This window comes from Nycticebus coucang, chromosome 9 (genome assembly GCF_027406575.1).
Source record: "Nycticebus coucang isolate mNycCou1 chromosome 9, mNycCou1.pri, whole genome shotgun sequence".
Taxonomy (NCBI): Eukaryota; Metazoa; Chordata; class Mammalia; order Primates; family Lorisidae; genus Nycticebus; species Nycticebus coucang.
The window spans coordinates 119,637,916-119,658,654 of NC_069788.1; the positions used below are offsets into that span (position 1 = coordinate 119,637,916).

Sequence of the window (20,739 nt, forward strand, 5' to 3'; positions counted from 1 at the left end):
TGAAGTTGCCAGCAATACAGCATGCCTACTGAGCAGCATTGAGGCCCGTGGTGGATGCTGGTGAGACGGGTCAGCGCCATTGGGTTTTTTTCCTCTAGCCACATTCAGCAGGGTACATGTGGAAGGAAGTGAGCAGAGAGTGGTCATGAGGCACCACACTAGGGCGTCATGAGGTGCAAGGGAATGTTAGTACTTATTGTTCATGCAACTTAAGATGGATAAGGATGAAAGGAAGGCTGCCACAGAGGTGAGGGTCAGTGAAAAGGGCAGAATTGAGGGCTTGGAGTTGCCCCTGAGCTTGAAAGATCGTTGGTGTTGGGACACGAGAGGGAGTGAATGTGAGGGAGATACGTGGAACCAAGATTGTGGAGTTGTGGTTATGAGTGGCAGCGACGTCTGGAGCATGACCGTGACAGTGGCCAGGCCAGAAGAGACGTGCACTGGAGAAGAGGAATTCAGGAAACCGAGAGGCACAAGGTTGGGAGGTTTGTCCAAATTGCCAAGAATTAGATGGGAGTCATATTGGAGAGAGTGACAGTGGGGAAGAAGTCTTTGAGAAATGGTGGGAACAACAGAGGTAGGTAATGACCATGACAGATAGGATAGTCTGACGACATGAGAACCAAAGCTGGAGCATTTCAGGGAGAAAGAGGGCAGAGGGTGGTCTGGAGGTAACAGTGGGGAGTGAGGAGCCAGGGCTGCAAGAGAAATCAAAGAGAGGGCTGTGGTGGGAGCAGAGTTGTCAGAGCAGCTCACAGAAGCAGAAGGCAAAGGCTGAACACCACAGAGGGTGCTGGGAGTGGACAGGGTGTGCTGATGGTGCACTGTGGATTTCACTCTTCTCGGGGGGTTTCAGGATTTAAGGAAAAGTGGGAGATGAGAAAAATTGAGGGATGTGGGCCAGGTGCCGTGGCTCACACCTGTAATCCTAGAACTCTGGGAGGTGGAGGCAGGTGGATTGCTTGAGCCCGGGAATTGGAGACCAGCCTGAGCAACAGAAAGACCCCATCTCTACTTAAAAAAAATAGAAAAATAGCCAGTGTTGTGGTAGGCACCTGTAGTTCTAGGTACTCAGGAGGAGGGGGCAAGAGGATTGCTTGAGCCTAGGAGTTTGAAGTTGCCGTGAGCTATGACACCATGGCCTTCTAGCCCCCAACAGAGTAAGACTCTGTCTCAAAAAATAAAACAGGGCGGCCCCTGTGGCTCAGTGAGTAGGGCACCAGCCCCATATACCGAGGGTGGCGGGTTTGAACCCGGCCCCAGCCGTGGCAGTCTACCTAGGTGACGGAGTGAGACTATGTCTCAAAAAAAAAAAAGAAATTGAGGGATGTGCAGAGTCTCATGGACGTTAGAGAGAAATGAGAGAGGGTTCATGAAAGAGTCAGGGGTGCATGTGCATCTGTGCTCACAGACATGTCCATACGAGCTTGTGTATGCATCTGTGTGTGTGTGCTGACTGACATAAACAGGGATAAAGGGATAATAAGATGAAGCCTGGTGAACTTAAGCTCCATGCTGGAGGCAGGGTCATGAGCATTGGGCACAGGGAAGAATGGGTGTCTGGGCTTACACTCAACCCTGTCCACTGGGATGAGGATGTCTGGGGAAATGTGAACTCAGTCCTGTGTGCAAAACTAACCCTTGACCTCGGAGTTGAGGATGTCTTTTGAAGGTGAGGGGACAGAGGTCATAGAGAGGCATGGTGTCCATGTGGGGCCCTCTCTTACCCAGAAGGAAGGAGGGAAATACTCGGAGTGGTCAGATCTTCTCTTTGACTCCAGCCCAGGTAGTGAGAGTACTAGCCTGCACTTCTTGGGTTTACTGTGTGTCCCTCTGTGGGGGTGGGGACTGCAGCCTCCCCAAGTATGGGTCCCTCAGCTGAATCTAGATTTCACAGAACAAATCCTTTTGTTCTGTGACATTTGGATTTAGTCAGAAGGCCACCTTCAAGGATCCAAAAGGCCACATATGGTCCCAAGGTTGTAGGTTTCTCACCTCCAGCTTTAATCACACAGTGATGCTACCCAGGGTCTCACAACTCCGCCATAACAGAAACAGTATTTGAATCCAGGTGTCTTTGACTAATTGCAGCTCATTTACAGTTAAATCAGTGGCAGAATATTCTCCATGGTGAATTTTCATGATAAATATGACTAAAACATAATGACTGTCTGTGCCTTTTAAAACATCTTCAGATGTTCTGGGGTTATCGTTAACCACATCGTGGCTTTGTTTGGACCCCAGGTCCTTTTGGGTTAGGGATACTTCTTGTTCTTCAGTTCTTTGCACAGTGCTGTCAAGGCTATATAGGAGCTTTCTCAGTAAAAAAAAAATATAGTATTAAAAACCATTGTGTCTTGTTACCTAACCCGTGGCTTTACAAAAAAATCTCATAACAATATGCTGTTTCTAACATACTACTTGGATGAGCATCTAAAATTTAGACTAAGTCCTAGAAAGTTCATGAGCTCATGAAACACAGGTATGTACTCAGAGTGACAGACCTTTGAAGCTGTGATACCTTCAAAAGGATTTTGAGGCCTTTCATTTTACAACTGCTGTTGTGTTTTCTCTGATAGCTAAACAGGAAGACACTCAGAAGAAAACTTTTACCTGCTGGATAAACTCGCAGCTGGCAAAGGTAAGAAAAAAGCACATTAAGTTTTTTTTTTTAAAGACAGATTCTCACTCTGTCACTCTGGGTAGGTGGGAGAGCATCATTACAGTGCATAGAAACCTCAAACTCTTGGGCTTGAGAAATCCTCCTGCCTCAGCCTCCCAGGTAGCTGGGATTACACGTACCCACGATTCCCGCTAGTTCTATTTTTAGTAGAGATGGTCCTCACTCTTACCTAGGCTGGTCTCAAACTTCTGAGCTCAATGGGTCCTCTGGCCTGAGCCTCTCAGAGTACTAGGATTACAGGCATGAGCCACTATGCCTAGTCTGAATTTACTTATAAATGTCACTCCCTCAGTTTTGGCTCCAAGGAAGCCATTAAAAAATGGCAGCAGTGACATGTAAAATGCTAGGGAATGACTTTTTGGGAAAGAACTTGCTCAAAATCACCTTAGTCTTGTTTTGATGTGTTTATTATTCTATTTCTTTTTTTTTTACGTTTAATTTTTTATTGTTTTTGCCACTGTAACTTTTTTTTTTGGGGGGGGGTTTAAATCTTTTTTTTTTTTTTTTTTTTTTTTATTGTTGGGGATTCATTGAGGGTACAATAAGCCAGGTTACACTGATTGCAATTGTTAGGTAAAATCCCTCTTGCAATCATGTCTTGCCCCCATAAAGTATGACACACACCAAGGCCTCACCCACCTCCCTCATTCCCTCTGTTTCCCCCCCCATAACCATAATTGTCATTAATTGTCCTCATATCAAAATTGAGTACATAGGATTCATGCTTCTCCATTCTTGTGATGCTTTACTAAGAATAATGTCTTCCACGTTCATCCAGGTTAATACGAAGGAAGTAAAGTCTCCATTTTTTTTAATGGCTGAATAGTATTCCATGGTATACATATGCCACAGCTTGCTAATCCATTCCTGGGTTGGTGGGCATTTAGGCTGTTTCCACATTTTGGCGATTGTAAATTGAGCTGCAATAAACAGTCTAGTACAAGTGTCCTTATGATAAAAGGATTTCTTTCCTTCTGGGTAGATGCCCAGTAATGGGATTGCAGGATCAAATGGGAGGTCTAGCTTGAGTGCTTTGAGGTTTCTCCATACTTCCTTCCAGAAAGGTTGTACTAGTTTGCAGTCCCACCAGCAGTGTAAAAGTGTTCCCTTCTCTCCACATCCACGCCAGCATCTGCAGTTTTGAGATTTTGTGATGTGGGCCATTCTCACTGGGGTTAGATGATATCTCAGGGTTGTTTTGATTTGCATTTCTCTAATATATAGAGATGATGAACATTTTTTCATGTGTTTGTTAGCCATTCGTCTGTCGTCTTTAGAGAAAGTTCTGTTCATGTCCCTTGCCCATTGATATAAGGGATTGTTGGCTTTTTTCATGTGGATGAATTTGAGTTCTCTATAGATCCTAGTTATCAAGCTTTTGTCTGATTGAAAATATGCAAATATCCTTTCCCATTGTGTAGGTTGTCTCTTTCCTTTGGTTATTGTCTCCTTAGCTGTACAGAAGCTTTTCAGTTTAATGAAGTCCCATTTGTTTATTTTTGTTGTTGTTGCAATTGCCATGGTAGTCTTCTTCATGAAGAAGGCCCCAGGCCAATATCTTCCAGTGTTTTTCCTATGCTTTCTTTGAGGATTTTTATTGTTTCATGCCTTAAATTTAAGTCCTTTATCCATCTTGAATCAATTTTTGTGAGTGGGGAAAGGTGTGGGTCCAGTTTCAGTCTTTTACATGTAGACATCCAGTTCTCCCAACACCATTTATTGAATAGGGAGTCTTTCCCCCAAGGTATGTTCTTGTTTGGTTTATCAAAGATTAGGTGGTTGTAAAATGTTAGTTTCATTTCTTGGTTTTCAATTCGATTCCAAGTGTCTACGTCTCTGTTTTTGTGCCAGTACCATGCTGTCTTGAGCACTATGGCTTTGTAGTACAGACTAAAATCTGGTATGCTGATGCCCCCAGCTTTATTTTTGTTACAGAGAACTGCCTTAGCTCTACGGGGTTTTTTCCGGTTCCATACAAAACACAGAATCATTTTTTCCAAATCTTGAAAGTACGATGTTGGTATTTTGATAGGAATGGCATTGAATAGGTAGATTGCTTTGGGAAGTATAGACATTTTAACAATGTTGATTCTTCCAAGCCATGAGCATGGTATGTTCTTCCATTTGTTAATATCCTCTGCTATTTCCTTTCTGAGGATTTCATAGTTTTCTTTATAGAGGTCCTTCACCTCCTTCGTTAGGTATATTCCTAGGTATTTCATTTTCTTTGAGACTATGGTGAAGGGAGTTGTGTCCTTAATTAGCTTCTCATCTTGACTGTTATTGGTGTACACAAAGGCTACTGACATGTGGACACTGATTTTATATCCTGAAACATTACTGTATTTTTTGATGATCTAGGAGTCTTGTGGTTGAGTCTTTGGGGTTCTCTAAGTATAAGATCATGTCGTCAGCAAAGAGGGAGAGTTTGACCTCCTCTGCTCCCATTTGGATTCCCTTTATTTCCTTGTCTTGCCTAATTGTATTGGCTAGAACTTCTAGCACTACGTTGAATAGTAAAGGTGACAGAGGACAACCTTGTCTGGTTCCAGTTCTAAGAGGAAAAGCTTTGAGTTTTACTCCATTCAGTAAAATATTGGCTGTGGGTTTGTCATAGATAGCTTCAATCAGTTTTAGAAATGTGCCACCTATGCCTATACTCTTCAGTGTTCTAATTAGAAAAGGATGCTGGATTTTATCAAATGCTTTTTCAGCATCTATTGAGAGGATCATGTGATCTTTATTTTTGCCTCTGTTAATATGGTGGATAACGTTTATAGACTTGCGTATGTTAAACCAGCCTTGCATCCCTGGGGTGAAGCCTACTTGATCATGATGAATGACTTTTTTGATGATAAAATGTAATCTATTGGCTAGGATTTTGTTGAGAATTTTTGCGTCTATGTTCATGAGTGAGATTGGTCTGAAATTCTCCTTTTTGTTTGGGTCTTTTCCTGGTTTTGGTATCAGGGTGATGTTTGCTTCATAGAATGTGTTGGGGAAGATTCCTTCTTCCTCAATTTTTTGGAATAATTTCTGCAGTACAGGAATAAGCTGTTCCTTGAAGGTTTGATAGAATTCTGGAGTGAAGCCATCTGGACCAGGGCATTTTTTGGTTGGAAGCTTTTTTAATGTTTCTTTGATCTCAGTGCTTGAAATTGGTCTGTTCAGGAGCTCTATTTCTTCCTGGCTGAGTCTAGGGAGAGGGTGTGATTCCAAATATTGATCCATTTCTTTCACATTGTCAAATTTCTGGGCATAGAGTTTCTGGTAGTATTCAGAGATGATCTCTTGTATCTCTGTGGGATCAGTTGTTATTTCCCCTTTATCATTTCTGATTGAGGTTACTAGAGATTTTACTTTTCTATTCCTCGTTAGTCTGGCCAATGGTTTATCTATTTTATTTATTTTTTCAAAAACCCAACTCCTTGTTTCATTAATTTTCTGAATGATTCTTTTGTTTTCAATTTCATTGATCTCTGATTTGATTTTGGATATTTCTTTTCTTCTACTGAGTTTAGGCTTAGATTGTTCTTCTTTTTCCAATTCTGTAAGATCTCTTGTGAGATTGTTGATGTGCTCTCTTTCTGTTTTTCGAATGTAGGCGTCTAAAGCGATGAATTTTCCTCTCAAAACTGCTTTTGCAGTATCCCACAGGTTTTGGTAGCTTGTGTTTCATTGTTGTTATGCTCAAGGAAGTTAATGATTTCCTGTTTTATTTCTTCCTGCATCCATCTGTTATTCAACAGAAGATTGTTTAGTTTCCAGGCCTTTGGGTGGGGTCGAGCATTTTTGTTAGAGTTGAGTTCCACCTTTAGTGCCTTATGGTCTGAGAAGATACAAGGTAAAATTTGAATTCTTTTGATTCTGTTGATATTTGTTTTGTGTCCCAGGATATGATCAATTTTGGAGAATGTTCCATGGAGTGATGAGAAGAATGTATATTCTTTATCTTTGGGATGGAGTGTTCTATATGCGTCTATCAAGCACAGTTGTTCTAGGGTCTCATTTAAGTCTCTTATATCTTTGTTTAATTTCTGTTTAGAGGATCTGTCCAGCTCTGTAAGAGGAGTATTAAGGTCCCCTGTTATTATGGTATTATCAGATATCATATTGCTCAGACTGAGTAAGGTCTGTTTCAAGAATCTGGGAGCATTTAAATTGGGTGCATAGATATTTAGAATTGAAATGTCTTCTTGTTGTATTTTTCCCTTGACCAATATAAAGTGACCATCTTTGTCTTTTTTGACTTTAGTTGCTTTAAATCCACATGTATCTGAAAATAAGATTGCAACTCCTCTTTTCTTCTGAATTCCATTTGCCTGAAAAATTGTCTTCCAACCCTTGACTCGGAGCTTTAATTTGTCTTTTGAAGCCAGGTGTGTTTCTTGCAGACAGCAGATGGATGGCTTGTGTTTTTTAATCCAGTCAACCAATCTATGTCTCTTCAGTGGGGAAGTCAAGCCATTAACATTTATTGAGATAATTGATAAGTGTGGTAGTATTCTATTCGTCTTATTTGGTGAGAGTCCATTGCTTAGTTTTATCTTTTGCATCAGTGTGGAGGTTTGGTTCTGACCTTTAATTTCTGAGTTCTTACTTTGCTGCTGATCCATTGTGGTGGTCAGTGTGCAGAACAGTTTGAAGTATTTCCTGTAGAGCTGGTCTTGTTGTGGCGAATTTCCTCAATGTTTGTATATCTGTAAATGATTTGATTTCTCCGTCAATTTTGAAGCTTAGCTTAGCAGGGTACAGAATTCTGGGCTGGAGATTGTTCTGTTTAAGTAGATTAAAGGTAGATGACCATTGTCTTCTTGCTTGGAAAGTTTCATTAGAGAAGTCTGTGGTCACTCTGATGGATTTGCCCCTGTAGGTCAACTGGCGCTTACTCCTGGCAGCTTGCAGAATCTTTTCTTTTGTCTTGACTTTGGACAGGTTCATCACAATGTGTCTTGGAGAAGCTCGGTTAGAGTTGAGGCGACCTGGGGTCTGATAGCCCTCTGAAAGCAGTGTGTCAGAATCTTTGGTGATATTTGGGAAATTTTCTTTTATAATATTCTCTAGTATGGCTTCCATTCCTCTGGGGCATTCTTCTTCCCCTTCTGGAATTCCTATAACTCGTATGTTGGAACGCTTCATAAAGTCCCATAATTCTGACAGTGAACGTTCTGCTTTCTCTCTCTTCTTTTCTGCCTCTTTTACTATCTGAGTTATCTCAAAAACTTTGTCTTCTACCTCTGAAATTCTTTCTTCTGCATGGTCTAACCTGTTGCTGATACTTTCCATTGCATCTTTAAGTTCCCTGATTGACTGTTTCAGTTCCTTCAGCTCTGCTATATCCTTTTTATATTCTTCATATCGTTCATCTCTTATTTGATTCTGTTTTTGGATTTCCTTTTGTTTATTTTCCACTTTATTAGCAGTTTCCTTCATTGTTTCCATCATTTCTTTCATTGTTTTCAACATGTGTATTCTAAATTCCCTTTCTGTCATTCCTAACATTTCTGTATAGGTGGAATCCTCTGCAGTAGCTACCTCATGGTCCCTTGGCGGGGTTGTTCTGGACTGGTTCTTCATGTTGCCTGGAGTTTTCTGCTGATTCTTCCTCATGGGTGATTTCTTTTATCTGTTTCCTTGCCCTAATTTTCCTTTCACTTCCTCTTGCTCTTTAAGTTCTCGTGCCTGTGGATGAGCAGAAGCTTTCTCAGGGAAGTGCTTGTTGCTGGAATCACTGCTGAAGTGGCTATCCATTTGCCCTGTGTGTCAAAACTGGTCTCCCTCTGCCCCCAAGGGTTAGGGCTGTAAGGCGGCTCAGACCCCGCCCTTAGGCTACTTGGTCGCTGGGTTACCAGCTCCCACCCAATTCCAGCTCTGGGACCCTGAGGGCGGAGCTTGCCGGGGCAGATCGCTCACAATGTCTGCCTGTGACCCAGAGCCAAACACTATTAGCTCCGTCTGCCTCAGCGGCTCAGACTGGGGCCCTAGACAAAGGCCAAAGTTCTCTGCACTCCCGCTCAGGCTCTCCCCAAGGCAGTTCAGCTGAGTGCCAAGTCCAAAGACACCAAAACAGTTCACAGGTAAGGCCTTTCTGGTTTGCAGTCTCACTGCTACTGAACTTACAGTTGCGGGCGGGTTTAGACGGATTGAACACACGCGACCACTTGCTGGTTTTCCACTGTTTTAGTCCTCCTCTTGGTGTCCAGACGTCTCTCGCTGACTCCCTGTATCCTCTCAGGGGTGATGATAGGCAGATCCCACCAGCCAGAGATGCCTGGAGTCCTATATCCCCAGACTCACGGTGCCCAGATGCAGGGAAGCTGTTACTCGGCTGCCATCTTCTATTATTCTATTTCAACATGTGAAAAATGTACTTTTGTCAAGGATATGGGAAATTGCTATAAAATATTTTAAATAAGTAACATATTTTTCATTAAATGAAATAATAGTAATATTGATATGTATATAACGAGTGTTATGAGTTAAGACACTGTCCTAAACACTTTAAATCAGCAGTTCTCAACCTGTGGGTCGCGACCCCTTTGTAACAATGGAAATACATCACAACATTGGGAAAATTGAGAACCACTGCTTTAAACAGAATGATTATGACAACTCATGACACTGAAATGACTTCATAATAACCTTGTGGGAGAGATAGTGTCATTCCTGTAGAATGAGATAGTCATTCCTTTTAGGGGTCAAAGAAATTAAGGTGCAGAGACGTCATGTGACTTGCTCACAGTCACACAGCTTGTAAATGATGGGGCTGGGCTGCAAACTCAGGCAGTCTGGACCCAGAGGCTTTGTTCATAGTCAAGGAGTCTTCCCACTGACGAGATACTTGAGTGCCTGGGATAACGTAGATACACGACAAATGAGCCTTTCCTTCCATGCCACTCACCCTGTTCCCTGTCTGTCCACCCCAACACAATCCTTCTATTTCTAAGAAAGGGTGAATACTTAAGCAGGTTACTCCAGAAATGAAATCTGTTCTCCAAATGGGTCACAATCAGCTGATTCTGGATGTCTTTTTAATGCCATTCTCTATGCATAGGTTTTAAGCTCTCAATGAAAGCTTCATGTAGAAAGTTTTATGCTCCTAGAAATTTGCCATGAGCTAAATTATACTCATTACTTTTTTCATGATTTGATATGAATCTTTGCACATTCTCTGTCATTCATTAAGAAGAAAGTCCCTACCAAATCAGCTTTTTCAAAGACACAAAGCACATTTCTGAAATTCTTAAAGGTATTGAGATTTTGGACCAAAGTTGGTTTTTCTTTTATTCTTTTACTCTTTTAAAAATTTTTTTAGAGATTCCAGATTAGGCTTTGTGCCTGTAGCTCAATGGTTAGGGTGCCAGCCACATACACTGATGCTGGCGGGGTTGAACCCAGCTCAGGCCTGCTAAACAACAATGACAGCTACAACAACAGCAAAAATAGCTGGGTGTTGTGGCAGGCGCCTGTAGTCCCAGCTACTTGGGAGGCTGAAGCAAGAGTTCTTAAGTTCTTGCTTAAGTCCCAAGAGTTTGAGGTTGCTGTGAGATGTGATGCCCTGGCAACTCTACTGAGGGCAACATAGTGAGACTCTGTCTCAAACAAACAACAAATTTAGATTAATATGAGGGTACAGATGATTAGGTTACAATGTTTGCATTTGTTGGGAAAGTCCCTGTTGTAGTTGTGTCCTGTGCATAGGAGATATGCCATATATATACCCTTACATTGTGTCCATTAGGTGAGAGCACACCAGTCCCTCCCAACTTGAACTGAATTGCGTTTTACTCTTGTGTGGGGGTGTATTCGTTCATCTACTGGCTTCATATTAGTATGGACAAAAGTTTGAATGATTATTTTTCTTGTGACCGTTTGTAGCATTCTCCTCCCTCGGTTGTATCAGACCTATTCACAGACATTAAAAAAGGTCATGTGCTCCTGGACCTTCTGGAAGTGCTTTCAGGACAGCAGTTGGTAAGAGTTTTAAATAACACCAAGAAACTTTTTGTTGGTTTTTTAAAAAATGTTTTTCATATTTCTGGATAATATATTTACTTGAATTTCATAGCCTCGGGATAAAGGATCTAACACATTCCAATGTAGAACCAATATAGGAAATGCCCTGACATTCCTAAAAAACCGATCGGTGAGTATAAATTTCACTAGAAAATTCATAGGAGAGGTTAATGCTTTGGGCTGTTTTCTCCTTTTAACCTGCATTTCTTCTTTTCTAGATGAAGCTAATAAATATTCATGTTACTGATATAGTGGATGGAAACCCATCCATTATTCTTGGACTGATTTGGACAATTATACTGCACTTTCATGTAAGTAATTTGATGATAATGAAAATCATTTCTACTCTAATGACTGCAATATGAAGTAAGTGATGTGGTGAGTGTGACTTGATGCTACATTTAATCCTAAGCTACTTTCACAAATAGGACCTCTAGAAATCTTGAACAGGCAGAAAATATGTAGCTGACCATGTGCCATTGTAGTTGTTTTTCAATTGAAAGTTGAATGCCAAATTAAAAGATGAATACAGGTCATGTTGAGCACCTCTTGTAATTACATAAGTCAAACATGACTTGAGCATTACAAATTTAATACAATTTTTTCCTTGTTTAAAATGTCTATACACTTTTTGCCAACCATTGTATAACATCTAGGTATGTGCACATGTAGTTACAATAGCATAATATGAGTGAGGATAATGACAACTGAATTTAGTGGGTTTTTTTTTTCTGGGAACGAAGGGAATGGGATTAGGGAACGATAGGAGGAGGCTGAAACTGTATCTGTGTTTTATTTCTTTTAAGAAAATCTGAACCAAATTGTGGTAAAATGTAAAAATTTGATAATTCATGGCATTTATTTTTCTCCACAGTTTCCTGGGTGTTTGAAATATAATTAAAAATTTTAATACAGGTGATAAAAACATAATCGTCTGTAATCCACCACTCATAGTTAACTGCAATAAATAAATATATGTATAGTCTTTATGATAGGAACTAGTGTGGTATATATTCGTAGAGGTATATTTGTAACAAAATGGAGTCATGTTACCCATACTGTTTTCAATCTGTTCTAATGAACATCTTTTTGAATTTTATTTATTTGATGATGTTTGTTGTGAAGTACTGAATTTGGCAAATGGATAGTGGGAAAGGTCATGATTATTTGTAATTCTAAGTAATTCCAAAAAAGAATGCCCTTAACGTAAAACCTTTACATACTATCTATTTCCACGGGCCAAATTCTTAGAAGTGGAATTGTAGGCCTGGGCATGGTAGATCACACATGTAATCCTAGCATGTAAGGAGGCCAGGGTGGGAGGATCCCTTGAATTTAGGAGTAGGAGACCAGCCTGAGCAAGAGTGACACCCTGTCTCAACCAAAAATACTAAAATTAGCCATGGGTAGTGGCAGTCACCTATAGTCCCAGGTACTTGGGAGGCTGAGGCAGAAGGATCACTTGAGCCCAGGAATTTGAGGTTACTATGAGCTATGATGGCCACATGGCACTCTAGCCTGAGCATCAGAGTGGGACTCTGTTTTTAAAAATTGGTCAGTGCCTGTGGCTCAGAGGAGTAGGACACCAGCCCCATATACCGCAGGTGGTGGGTTCAAACCCAGCCCAGGCCAAAAACTGCAAAAAAAAAAAAAAAAAAAAAGTCAAATTGTGTCATAATGTTTGCAAACTTAAGACTTAAAAAAAAAAAAATTGGTTATAAAATTTTAAGTAAACTTTTATTGATTTATAGCACACATAGAGAATAATGCTCAAGGCTTAAATATAGAACTTAATGAATTTTTAGAAATTAAACACACCCATTTAACTATCACCCAAGATAATAGTACAGAACTTTTGCAGCAGCGCAGCATGTCCCAGGCCCTTCTTCCCTAAAGATAACCCCCACTTTTATGTCTATCATCAATTACTTTAGCATCTTTAACTCCATGTAAGTGGAATTGTAAGTGTAGTCTACTTCTTGCACTTTATACTCTTTTGGGTCTGATATTTCATTTCACATCCTGTCTTTTTCATTGTTCTGTACACATAAGCCATTGTATGAATACCCCACAAACCATTTACTATTTTTTTGTTAGTACACGTTTCTTTTGTTGCTACTTTTTAGTTACTATAAATTAAGATGCTAGGAACATTCTCGTACATATCCCTTGTACAAGCCCTCCTTCCTATTGTGCATCTACCTGGGAATGGAATTGGTGGTCTGAGGGCATCTGGCCTTCAGCGTTAGCATGATACTGCCAAATAGATTGTCGGAATAGTTGTTCCCATTTATATTCTTACCAGAGTTTGCTACTTTCTTGCCAATACTTGGCATTTGAAATTTTTACATTAGCTCTGCATTGTGTATAATATTTATAGGAGTTTTTAAATATATTCTGGATAAAAGTCCTTTGTTGTATGTATATAAATTGCAGACAAACTTTTCTGACTCTGTGGCTTGCCTTTTCTTTTTCTTTTTCTTTCTTTCTTTTTTTTTTTTTTTGTAGAGACAGAGTCTCACTGTATCGCCCTCTGGTAGAGTGCTGTGGCGCACACGGCTCACAACAACCTCTAACTCTTGGGCTTACACGATTCTCTTGCCTCAGCCTCCCGAGCAGCTGGGACTACAGGCACCCGCCACAATGCCCGGCTATTTTTTTTTTGTTGTTGTTGCAGTTTGGCCGAGGCTGGGTTTGAACCTGCCACCCTCAGCATACGGGGCCCAGGCCCTACTCACTGAGCCACAGGCGCCGCCCTGTGTGGCTTGCCTTTTCAATCTTATAATGGAACAGACATTCATAATTTTAATATAGTTCAAATTTATCAACTTTTCTTTTGTGGTTACTTACATTTTCTTTAAAGATATCTTTTCCTATGCCAGTATCACGAAGATGTTCTCTGATGTTGTTTTGTAGGACAGTTCTATTCAGTAGGATTTCTAGACTAGCTTCACTGTATACAGCAGTGGTCCCTTGCCACTTGTGGCGATTACACACTTGTGGTGCAACTAGTATGGCAAAGGAGTTGAATTTTTAATTATACATGTATTTAATAAATTTAAATTTAAATTCCACATATGATTAGTGGCTATCATACCAGATAGTTTAGTGCATTCAAGAATGAATTGATTTTTTCAGTATGTTATGTTGAAACAATCAACATTTACTTTTTCCCCATTTGGCTACCCAGGTGATCCAACACTGTTTATTGAAAAGATTATCATTTTTGTAGAGTACTGTAGTGTCCCATTCATCAATCAAGTAGCCATAAACGTGTGGCTCCATATTCTGTTCTTACCTTTGATGCCAGTACTGTTCTCTGTTAATTTCTGTAGCTGTCCACACGTACCAAGTCATGATATCTGATAGTGTAATAACTTGTTCTTATTCTTTTTTGTATTTCTATTTAAATTTTATGAATAACTTGCCAATCTCCACATTTGTCTGTATATATATACACACACACACACACACGAATAAAATCTGCTGTGATTTTGATTAGGATTGCACTGAATATATAAAACACTTTGGAAAAAACTGACATTTTAAAAATACAGTGTCTTCCCATCCATCAATGTAGTATTTTCATTCTGTTCAAAATATTTTCTTATTTTCTTTTGTTTTCTTTTAATTTTTCTTTTTTTATTAATTTATTTTTATTGTTAAATCATAGCTGTGTACATTAGTGCAATCAAGGGGTACAATGTGCTGGTTTCATATACAATCTGAAATATTCTCATTAAACTGTTCAACATAGCCTTCATGGCATTTTCTTAGTTACTGTATGTAGGCATTTGTATTTGGCATTTAGTAAGTTTTGCCTGTACCCATTCTAAGATGCATTATAGGTGTGGCCCCACCTATTACTCTCCCTCCACCATAACCTCCCCACTCCCTTCCCCTTCCTTAGCCCTTTCCCCATAGTCTTGTGCTATAGTTGGGTTATAGTCTTCATGTGAAAGCTATAATTTAGCTTCATAGTAGGGCTGAGTACATTGGATACTTTTTCTTCCATTCCTGAGATACTTTGCTAAGAAGAATATGTTCCAGCTCCATCCATGTAAACGTCTCCATCTTTCTTTAAGGCTGCATAGTATTCCATGGTATACATGTACCACAATTTGCTAGTCCATTTGTGGGTCGATGGGCACTTGGGCTTCTTCCATGACTTAGCAATTATGAATTGGGCTGCAATAAACATTCTGGTACAGATGTCTTTGTTGTATTGTGATTTTTGGTCTTCTGGGTATAAACCTAATAAAGGAATTATAGGATCGAATGGCAGGTCTATTTTTAGGTCTCTAAGTATTCTCCAAACACCCTTCCAGAAGGAATGTATTAGTGTGCATTCCCACCAGCAGTGTAGAAGTGTGCCCTTTTCTCCACATCCACGCCAACATCTCTGGTTTTGGGATTTTGTTATGTGGGCTACTCTTGCTGGGGTTAGGTAATATCTCAAAGTAGTTTTGATTTGCATTTCTCTGATGAATAAGGATGATGAGCTTTTTTTCATATGTTTGTAGATCGTGCATCTGTGTTCTTTAGAGAAGCTTCTCTTCAAATCCCTTGCCCAACCTGAGATGGGATCATGTGTTCTTTTCTTGCTAATACGTTTGAGTTCTCTGTGGATTTTGGTTATTAGACCTTTTTATTTGTTTATTTTATTGTTAAGTCATAGTTGTGTACATTAGTGCAATCACCTGTACCCATTCTAAGATGCACCATAGATGTGGCCCCACCCATTACTCTCCTTCCACCAAAACCTCCCCCCTCCCTTCCCCTTCCTTGGCCCTTTCCCCATAGTCTTGTGGGGTTATAGTCTTCATGTGAAAGCTATAATTTAGCTTCATAGTAGGGCTGAGTACATTGGATACTTTTTCTTCCATTCCTGAGATACTTTGCTAAGAAGAATATGTTCCAGCTCCATCCATGTAAACGTGAAAGAGGTAAAGTCTCCATCTTTCTTTAAGGCTGCATAGTATTCCATGGTATACATGTACCACAATTTGCTAGTCCATTTGTGGGTCGATGGGCACTTGGGCTTCTTCCATGACTTAGCAATTATGAATTGGGCTGCAATAAACATTCTGGTACAGATGTCTTTGTTATATTGTGACTTTTGGTCTTCTGGGTATATATCTAGTAAAGGAATTATAGGATCGAATGGCAGGTCTATTTTTAGGTCTCTAAGTATTCTCCAAACATCCTTCCAGAAGGAATGTATTAGTGGGCATTCCCACCAGCAGTGTAGAAGTGTGCCCCTTCCTCCACATCCACGCCAACATTTCTGGTTTTCGGATTTTGTTATGTGGGCTACTCTTACTGGGGTTAGGTGATATCTCAGAGTAGTTTTGATTTGCATTTCTCTGATGATTAAGGATGATGAGCTTTTTTTCATGTGTTTGTAGATCTTGCGTTGGTCTTCTTTAGAGAAGTTTCTCTTCAAGTCCCTTGCCCACCAGAGATGGGGTCACGTGTTCTTTTCTTGTTAATATATTTGAGTTCTCTGTGGATTCTGGGTATTAGACCTTTATCGGAGGTATAACCTGCAAATATTTTCTCCCATTCTGAGGGCTGTCTGCTTGCTTTACTTACTATGTTCTTGGCTGTGCAGAAGCTTTTTAGTTTGATCAGGTCCCAGTAGTGTATCTTTGATACTGCTTCAATTGCCTGGGGAGTCCTCCTCATAAAATATTCACCCAGGCTGATTCCTTCAAGAGTTTTCCCTGCACTTTCTTCAAGTATTTTTATAGTTTCATGTCTTAAGTTTAAATCTTTTATCCAGTGAGAGTCTATCTTAGTTAATGGTGAAAGGTGTGGGTCCAATTTCAATCTTCTACAGGTTGTCAGCCAGTTCACCCAGCACCCTAAATAGGGAATCTTTTCCCCACTGAATGTTTTTAATTGGCTTGTCAAAGATCAAATAACGGTAAGTAGCTGGATCCATCTCTTGGTTCTCTATTTTGTTCCAGACATCTACTTCTCTGTTTTTGTGCCAGTACCATGCTGTTTTGATCACTATGGATTTATAGTACACTCTCAGGTCTGGTAGCGTGATTCCTCCTGCTTTGCTTTTATTGCTCAGTAATGTTTTGGCTAGTCGAGGTTTTTTCTGATTCCGTATAAAACGAAGTATTATTTTTTCAAGATCTTTAAAGAATGACAATGGAGCTTTAATAGGAATTGCATTAAAATTATATATTGCTTTGGGCAGTATGACATTTTAACAATGTTGATTCTTCCCAGCCATGAGCATGGTATGTTTTTCCATCTGTTAACATCTTCGGCTATTTCTTTTCTTAGAGTTTCATAGTTCTCTTTGTAGAGATCTTCCACGTCCTTTGTTAAGTATACTCCCAAATATTTCATCTTCTTTGGCATTACTGTGAAAGGAATAGAGTCCTTGACTGTTTGTTCGGCTTGGTTATTGTTGGTATATATAAAGGCTACAGATTTATGGGTGTTGATTTTGTAGCCTGAGACATTGCTATATTCCTTGATCACTTCTAAAAGTTTTGTAGTAGAATCCCTAGTGTTTTCCAGATATAGGATCATATCATCTGCGAAGAGTGAAAGTTTGATGTCTTCTGACCCTATGTGGATACCCTTAATCGCCTTTTATTCCCTAATTGCAATGTCTAAAACTTCCATTACAATGTTAAAGAGCAATGGAGACAATGGGGGGCAACCTTGCCTGGTTCCTGATCTAAGTGGAAATGATTTCAATTTAACTCCATTCAGTACGATATTGGCTGTGGGTTTGCTGTAGATGGCCTCTATTAGTTTAAGAAATGTCCCTTCTATACCTATTTTCTTAAGTGTTCTGATCATGAAGGGATGCTGGATATTACCGAAAGCTTTTTCTGCATCAATTGAAAGAATGATATTGTCCTTATTTTTTAGTTTGTTTATGTGCTGAATTACATTTATAGATTTACATATATTGAACCAGCCTTGAGACCCTGGGATAAATCCGACTTGGTCATGGTATATAATTTTTTTGATGTATTGTTGGATTCTGTTTGTTAGGATCTTATTGAGTATTTTAGCATCAATATTCATTAATGATATTGGTCTATAATTTTCTTTTCTTGTTTGGTCTTTCCTTGGTTTGGGGATCAAGGTGATGTTTGTTTTGTAGAACGTGTTGGGTAATATTACTTCTTTTTCTGTATTTTGGAAGAGGATCAGTAATATAGGTACTAGTTCTTCTTTAATGTTTTGGTAGAATTCTGACGTAAACCCATCTGATCTTGGGCTTTTTTTTTTTAGGGAGATTTTGTATAGTTGATGCTATTTCAGAACTTGATATAGGCCTGTTCAACATTTCCACTTCATTCTGGCTAAGTTTTGATAGGTGGCGTACTTCCAGGTATTGGTCGATTTCTTTCAGATTTTTCATATTTGTGAGAGTAGAGTTTCTTGTAGTATTTGTTAAGGATTTTTTGAATTTCTGAGGGGTCTGTTGTTATTTCATCATTACCATTTCCGACTGATGAAATTAGAGATTTTACTCTTTTTTTTTTCCTGGTTAGGTTGGCCAAAGGTTTATGTATTTTATTGATCTTTTCAAAAAACTAACTTTTGGATTTATTGATCTGTTGTATAATCCTTTTGTTTTCAATTTCATTTAATTCTGCTCTGATTTTGTTTATTTCTTTTCTTCTGCTGAATTTGGGGTTGGAGTGTTCTTCCTTGTCCAGTTGCTTAACATGTGCCATTAAGTTATCAGCTTCCTCTCTTTCTGTTTTTTTTTTTTTTGAGGAAGGGTTGTAGTGCTATAAATTTCCCTCTTTAGGACTGCCTTTGCAATATCCCAGAGGTTCTAGTAATTCGTGTCTTGATTGTTGTTTTATTCCAAAAATTTGGTGATTTCTTTCTTAATCTCGTCTTTAACCCATCCATCCTTCAGCATAAGGTTGTTTACCTTCCATGTTTTTATATGGGTATGCAGGTTCCTGTTGTTTTTGAGTTCTACTTTTATTCCACGATGGTCTGAGAAGATGCAAGGAATAATTTCTATTTTTTTAAATTTGCTGAGGTTAGATTTGTGGCCTAGGATGTGGTCGATTTTGGAGTATGTTCCGTGGGCTGATGAGAAGAATGTGTATTCAGTTTTGTGGGGATGAAATGTTCTGTAGATGTCTGTTAAGTCCAGATGTTGAATGGTTAAGTTTAAATCTAAAATTTCTTTGCTTAGCTTCTTTTTGGAGGATCTATCCAGCACTGCTAAAGTGGTGTTAAAATCTCTAAGTACTGTGGAAATGGAGAATATCGAGTTGCTCACATCTGTTAGAGTTTCTCTTACAAATTGAGGTGCGTTCTGGTTGAGTGCATAAATATTAATAATTGAAATCTCATCATATTGAGTATTACCTTTAACAAATATGAAGTGTCCATCCTTATCCTTCCTTATTTTGGTTGGTTTAAAGCCTATTGTATCTGCGAATAGGATTGCAATGCCTGTTTTTTTCTGTTTTCCATTTGCCTGGAATATAGATGACCATCCCTTCACCTTGAGTCTATATTTGTCTTTTACTGTAAGATGCGATTTTCTTGGATGCAGCAGATATCTGGCTTGAGGTTTTGTATCCAGTCAGCCAACATGTGCCTCTTTAGAGGACAGTTTAAACCATTCACATTATTTGAGAATATTGATAAGCCTTTTGAGAGTCTGGTGGACATTTTTAATCCTTTTGTGACTGTGGAAGTTGGAATTTGATCAAAATTTTCTGGGTGGGTTTACTTTTGTGGTGGAGGATTACACTGGTCTTTATGGAGGATAGGTCTGAGAATATCCTGGAGAGCTGGTTTAGTTATGGCAAATTTCTTCAACATGTGAATGTCATTAATGTATTTAATTTCTCCTTCATAAATGAAACTCTGTTTAGCTGGGTACTGGATCCTGGGTTGAAAGTTATTTTGTTTTAGGAGATTAAAAGTCTGTTTTGGCTTGAAAGGTTTCAGCAGAGAGATCTGCAGTTATTCTAATATTCTTCCTCTTGTAGGTAATGGTTTTCTTTCGTCTGGCTACTTTCAGAATTTTCTCATTCATACTAATTTTAGTGAAATTTATTAGCATGTGTCTGGGGGTTGTCTTTTTTGGATTTAGTTGTGCTGGAGTTCTGAAACTGTCTGCTATCTGAATTTCAGAATCTCTTCGCATATCTGGAAAGTTCTCCTTCATAATCTCATGGAGAAGAGACTCTGTGCCTTGTGAAGCCACTTTGTCACTTTCGGGGATCCCTATAAGACGAATATTTGTTTCCCTTAAATTATCCCAGAGCTCTCTGAGAGAGTGATCTGTTTTTGCCCTCCATTTCTCTTCCTCTTTGAGAGTTTGAGAGCATTCGAAAGCTTTGTCTTCAGTGTCAGAAATCCTTTCTTCTGCTTGCTCCATTCTGTTACTGAGGGATTGTACTGTGTTTCTCAGATCTTTGAGGGCTGCAACTTCTTGTCTCAATGTGTCAAAATCTTTGGTCATTTGGTCTTTGAATTCGTTGAATTCTTGAGATATCTTTTGGGTTACTGCTTGGAATTCTAATTCAATCTTATTTGCTATCCAGATTCTGAATTTGATTTCTGACATCTCAGCTATTTGTTTGTGAATGGGATCTTATGCTGTTTCTGCCCCATTGATCCTGGGGGAAGTTGATCGACTCTGATTATTCATATTGCCAGAGTTTTTCTGTTGATTTCACCTCATGATTCTTTTCACCATTGCCTCTGGTTGTCCTCAGAGTTGTGGAGGTGTCTCTCCAAGATTAGACCCTAGCGGGATCACTCTACTGTTGCTGGATCTTTGTAGGGAGTGACCCTGTGTCATTCTACTGGGGCTGACCCAGCTAGGGAGTTCTGGTTGTGGAAGCAGCTCTGGCGTGTGTCACACCTGGATCCAGCAACATGGCGGGAGGTGGTGTGTACGGTTCTGGGAGTGCCTGGTGCTCAGTGACTTTGGCACAGAGCGCCCAAGGCTCCAGCAGTCTTGGTCAGGAGAAGGGCTGTGCGCAAAGGCAGGGAGTGCTCCAGAGGGCACATGG

The 20,739-nt window shown here is 39.6% G+C and overlaps 1 protein-coding gene across 4 annotated transcripts in view; it reads left to right on the forward strand.

Annotated features, from left to right (window-relative positions):
• Window positions 1-20,739, forward strand: part of SYNE2 (spectrin repeat containing nuclear envelope protein 2) — a 424,477-nt gene that overhangs the window by 112,317 nt on the left and 291,421 nt on the right. For all 4 annotated transcript variants that reach the window (XM_053601260.1, XM_053601261.1, XM_053601264.1 and 1 more), the window contains exons 3-6: window positions 2,580-2,641; window positions 10,562-10,657; window positions 10,752-10,829; window positions 10,918-11,010. In XM_053601260.1, the coding sequence (XP_053457235.1) occupies window positions 2,580-2,641; window positions 10,562-10,657; window positions 10,752-10,829; window positions 10,918-11,010 (329 nt within the window). The remainder of the gene's footprint in view (window positions 1-2,579; window positions 2,642-10,561; window positions 10,658-10,751; window positions 10,830-10,917; window positions 11,011-20,739) is intronic.